This window comes from Hippopotamus amphibius, chromosome 15 (genome assembly GCF_030028045.1).
Source record: "Hippopotamus amphibius kiboko isolate mHipAmp2 chromosome 15, mHipAmp2.hap2, whole genome shotgun sequence".
Taxonomy (NCBI): Eukaryota; Metazoa; Chordata; class Mammalia; order Artiodactyla; family Hippopotamidae; genus Hippopotamus; species Hippopotamus amphibius.
Window position 1 is genome coordinate 20,776,653 of NC_080200.1, and position 5,433 is coordinate 20,782,085.

The window sequence follows — 5,433 nt, forward strand, 5'->3', positions numbered from 1 at the left end:
CAGTATAGAAGGTCCTCAAACAATTAGAAGCACAACTACCCTATGATCCAACAATTCCTCTTCTGGGTATTTGTCCAAAGAAAATGAAAATCTTAGCTCAAAAATATATCTACAACCCCTGTTCATTGCAACATTATTCATTATGGTCAAGATGTGCGGACAACCTAAGAGTTCATCAATGGATGAATAGATAAAGGAAATGTACTATGATACACACACACACACACACACACACACACACACACACGCCATGGAATGTTATTCAGCCATAAAAAAAAAAATGTTGTGACAATATGGATAGACCTTGAGAGCATTATGGTAAGTGAAATGAATTAGGCAGAGAATGACAAATACTTTATAATCTCATACACATATGGATTCTAAAAAAGAGCAAAACAAACTTATAAATACATTGTACAGACTGATAGTTGCAGGAGACTGGAGTTGAAATCGTGAAATGAGTGAAGAGGGTCAAAAAGTACAACCTTTCAATTATAAAATAAATATGCTTTGGGGATGTAATATCCAACACGGTTAATGATGACTATAGTTAATAATATTGTATTGTATTGTGTATTTGAAACTTGTTAAGAGAGTAGATCTTAATTCTCATTAGGAGAAAAAAATTTGTAATTATGTATGGTGACCTATGATAAATAATTGTGGTGACTGATTTGCAATTATCAGAAATATCAGATCATTATATTGTGCACCTGAAACTAATATAATGGGCTATGTCAATTATACATCAATAAAAAAAGTGTACCAAAATACTTACCAAATACAACAGAAAAACCCTAAATTTTAGGTATCTCATATTCACACCTAAAAAAACTCAAAAATAAAAAGATAATGGAGTCCAGACTTCTACTTGGAAAAGAAGGAGAAAATAAAATGGGGAAAGGGATGCACTGGAATTCATACCACTCCTGCTGTTCTGATCATCAGTACTCTGCAGCAGATACAGAAATGACATCAAACTAGGAATATTCTACTGTTCTCCATGACACTTGACATCTGGAATTCACTTGATACATTAATGTCCACCTAATTGTCCAGAAATAAATACAAATGATCCCCAATTTATGATGGTTTCGCTTAAGATTTTTCAACTTTAAAATGGTGTGAAATTGATATGCCTTCAGTAGAAACTGTATTTCAAATTTTGAAATTTGATCTTTTCTTGGGCTAGTGATATAAGGTACAATAGTCTTTCATGATGCTGGGTAGCAGCATCTGTGTTAGGTGTATTAGGTGCATCTTCAACTTACAATATTTTCAGCTTAGGATGGGTTTGTCTGTACATAATCCCATGGTAAGCAGAGGAAGACCTGTACATAAACGTCTCTGTGTGTGGGATTTGCAGCCTTTGGCCTAGCGGCAGCCTTGGTTCCAGCTGAGAACAGCAGAGGTGAAGGCCCCAGGACTCCACACACTGGGCAAAGCCCTGGCCCCATGGAGGAGGTGCCCATGTCCCAGCGCTGTGTCGTTGGCCCCAAAAGACCATCCCCTATAGGCAGAAGGGTGCCTCCTGCTGCAGAACTGCCCTCTCATGTGGAGCTGGTGCTAGAGATACCGTTCTCTGACTTTGGCAAGGCAGGCAGTCCCAACACCATCAGCGCTGCCTGCTCACTTCTGCCATCTTCTCAGCAGGTGCCCTGGAGCTCTGGTCCTGGCCTAGGGGTATGTGATTGAGCCAATGCACTCAGGCCTACAATGGAGCCCCTGAGGGAGGAGAAGGATACCTGGTGTGGGGCTGGTCCAGTACAGCTGAGACACTTGCGGCTAAAAACAATGGTAGGAGGGAGAGACTGAAGCTGAGTCACCTTGGACCCTGAGGAGGCTGCAGAATGAATGTTGGGCAACACTCAGGTTGGTATATAATACATCCACCCAAAGACTCATTGACATTATAGTGAACCACTTGAAAACTTGCCTGCTTTAAGTGGCATACAATTGTCTATTATTTTTAAAGAAGTGTGTTGATTACTAAGGTCTACATGCATCTTAACAGGAAGAGCTAACAAAGAGCTCTCGGTGCCCAGCATGTTAATTACAGTTACTCATTTTATCCTTCCTGAAACCATACGAGCTAATAATATCAGTTCTACTGTAAGCTAGAAAGTCCCGTTGGCTTGAACTTCAAAATGAACCTAGACTACTGTATAGCACAGGGGACTCTACTCAACATCTTGTAATAACCTCTAAAGGAAAATAATCTAAAAAAGAATGCAAATATATATATACATATAATGTATATATATTTATATCTGAATCACTTTGCTGTACACTTGAAACTGAAACAACATCCTTCAATTTTTATAAAAAGACAAAAAAAAAAAAAAACCCTACCCAGAACCTGCCCATTTTTGCTGCTTCCTATATTTCCACCCTGGTCCACGTGCCACGTCTCTTACCTGGATTACCACAAGAGCTTTGTGATGGTCCCTGCAGGGCAGCCAGGGTGGTTCTGTTTTTAAAAGGGGCAGATCATACCTCCTCTCTTCAAAACCCTACCTACCTCCTCACAGAGGCTATCAGGCTCGATGAGATGTGGGCCCATTTTCTGGCCAGCTCTCCCTCACTCTCCTCCTGGCTCTCCCTGCTCTAGAACACTGTCCTCAGCCTTTGCTCAGCTGTCCCCTCTGCCTGGAACAATCTGAATCACTAGCCAGACTCCAGACTCTCCCAGGGCTGGACCATGCCCTGTCCCTCACTACTCTGTGTGCACACCCACTTGGTGCCCAGAACCCCACAGACTCTCAAGATATGAGGGCAGCTCTCTTGGGAGCAGTGTGATTGAATGACTGAGGGGAAACTTTTGGTCCAGTGTGTTCTGGGAGATGTTGGTAGAAGACATGGCTCAAGAGAATATTTCTCAAATTCCTCCAGAGCCCCTGGGATAGAAACTTGACTGAAACTAGTTCCTTCTGGGGTTTTCTCCTCACACCTCATTTCCCTTCCAAACTGGAGTCAATGATAAAGCATCAGTCTGCTCCCAATTTCCTTCTACAATGGAATGACACATTTGTAATCTCTGTAGCTTCTATAGTGTCATTCTTACAGGAAGAGTGTAAAAAATTCTAGCTCTTTATCTGTGATATTTTACACATTGATAGTGATATTTAAGGCACAATTTCAAGAAGGCACAAATCTCTTTACATTGTTTAATAACTGAAGAAACGTTGAAATGGAGTTTGTGTAAGAGCAAGTAATTAGTAGTTAGTGCCAGGAAATATTGGACTTTGTTTACTCGTAGCTCTCTTGGTATGGAAATTAAAGTGAAGCCCAGAGAATGAAGTAAACTTGTCCAAGTTTGCACAGCTTTTACATGTCAGACTCCACCTCTGACCTTTGCACCACCTTTCAGTGGGCAATGGGTTCTACATGGGTTCTCACTCCCTGCTCACTTTTACTATGCAATTCAGAAGAAAGACTGCCTCTAGCAATTCTGGGAAAAAGGTAAATAAGTATCTATGAACCTTCATTGGACAGAAATAAGGGTGCTCAATGGTGGAAAGATACACTGTGAAACTGATCAGTTGCCATCTGTTACCTTTACCTCTTCCATTCAAATGTTTCAGATTTCTCATCTCACAACCTCACCCCAACCAGGCAGAGGGGCCCAATTTGCACAGAGGAGGAAAATGAGCCACAGAGCACCTGAGCCAGCAGAAGAGGGAGTGGAACAAGAGAGAAAGCCCCAGAACGGTGGGCATGTCTACACTCTCCATCTCCCCAGCACCTTCTTCAGGGCCCTCATTACCTCCCTGTTCCTCAGGCTGTAAATGAGTGGGTTGAGCATTGGAGTGAGGATGGTGTAGAAGATGGAAGTGGCTCTGTCTCCTGCTGGTGTTCTAGCAGATGCTCTCTGCATGGAGCTAAATATGGTCCCCCCATAGTAAAGGCCCACCACAACCAGGTGGGAGGAGCAAGTGGTCAGAGCCTTCTGTTTCCCCTCCGTGGAGGGCATCCTAATCACAGCCATGAGGATCCGGGCATAGGAAGCCACAATGACCCCCAGGGGCAGCAGCAGCATGACCACACAGCAAGCATAGGTGAGGTCCTCAAAGAGTGAGGTGTTGACACAAGAGAGCCTCAATAGGGCTGGGACCTCACAGAAAAAGTGGTCCACCTGGAGAGAGCCACAGTAGGGGAAGGTGAAGACCATGCCCACGTCAATCACGCTGTCGGTCATTCCACCCATCCAGGATGCTAAGGCCATCAGACAGCAGGCCTTCCAGTTCATGAGCACAGGATACCGCAGGGGGTGGCACACCGCCACATACCTGTCATAGGACATGACTGCCAAGAGGAAGCACTCCCCTCCTCCTACCATAACCACGAAGAAGACCTGAGCCGCACAGCCAGGCCGAGAGATGAATTTACTCCCTGAGAGGTAGTTGGCTGCCATCTTGGGCACCACCGTGCCCATCATGGTCAGGTCCATGATGGAGAGCTGGCTGAGAAAAAAGTACATCGGGGTGTGCAGGAGGCTGTCAGCTTGTATGAGCAGGAGGAAGAGGATGTTTCCAGCCAGGGCGGCAGCAGAGGCCAGAAGGACAAGGGAAAAAAGGAAGAAGTCATATGGTGAGTAGCTGAACAGACCCAAAAGGATGAAGTCTGATAGGGAAGTATGGTTCCAGAGGTCCATGGCCTTGACCCTGAGCAAAAAATAAAGGAGCAAACATAAGAACAAAATGACTTACCTGGCATCTCCATCATACAAGGAAAATAATTCTCTTGTTTCTTCTAAAGGACAGTGCCCAGCCCACTGTCATAACCCTATCCTTTCCTCCTGCAGTGAAAATCCATTTCCTCTCAGCTGTCCTCAGGAATTGACCTTTTTTCTCCTGATAGACGAGGGAGCAGGCCCCCAGAGGAGGAGGGTCAGAAAATGCAAGCAATTGAGAGAAGCTGGGTTTTTTTGTTTGTTTTGTTTTTTTGTTTTTTCCCCACATCTTTATTGGAGCAAAATTGCTTTACACTGTTGTGCTGGTTTCTGCTGTACAACAAAGTGATACAACTGTATTTATACATATACCCCCATATCCCCTCCCTCTTGAACCTCCCTTCCACCCTCCCTATCCCACCCCTCTTTATGATTGGTGTTATGCAATTGCTTCCCACTAGCCATCTATTTTACATTTGGTTTTCAGTAACAGGTGCATAGCTGTAGATGTAGGAAAAGGGAATACAGATTTAAGAAGATGTAGAGAAAGAAAATTTGTCACCCCTAACTGTCTCTTTGGCATGTGGAATTTTTCAAGCTGCAAACAATCAAGGCCCAAAAGACCAAAGAAGAAACATTGACTTTCTCCTAAATGCTTAAAAGAATTTCAATAGAGGACCTGTCCCAGAGTAGAGCTATCACCAGAGGTATCTGCAAAGAACATGCGCCAAGTGTGTCTGTGTGGGGGAAACGCTAGGCAG

At 43.8% G+C, this 5,433-nt stretch overlaps 1 protein-coding gene across 1 annotated transcript; it reads right to left on the bottom strand.

The window, feature by feature from the left end:
• Positions 1-3,721: 3,721 nt before the first annotated feature.
• On the bottom strand, positions 3,722-4,654 carry LOC130836334 (olfactory receptor 2M3-like). The gene has a single exon (XM_057708389.1). It carries the CDS (start codon positions 4,652-4,654, stop codon positions 3,722-3,724), a length of 933 nt encoding a protein of 310 aa, XP_057564372.1.
• Positions 4,655-5,433: the final 779 nt, after the last annotated feature.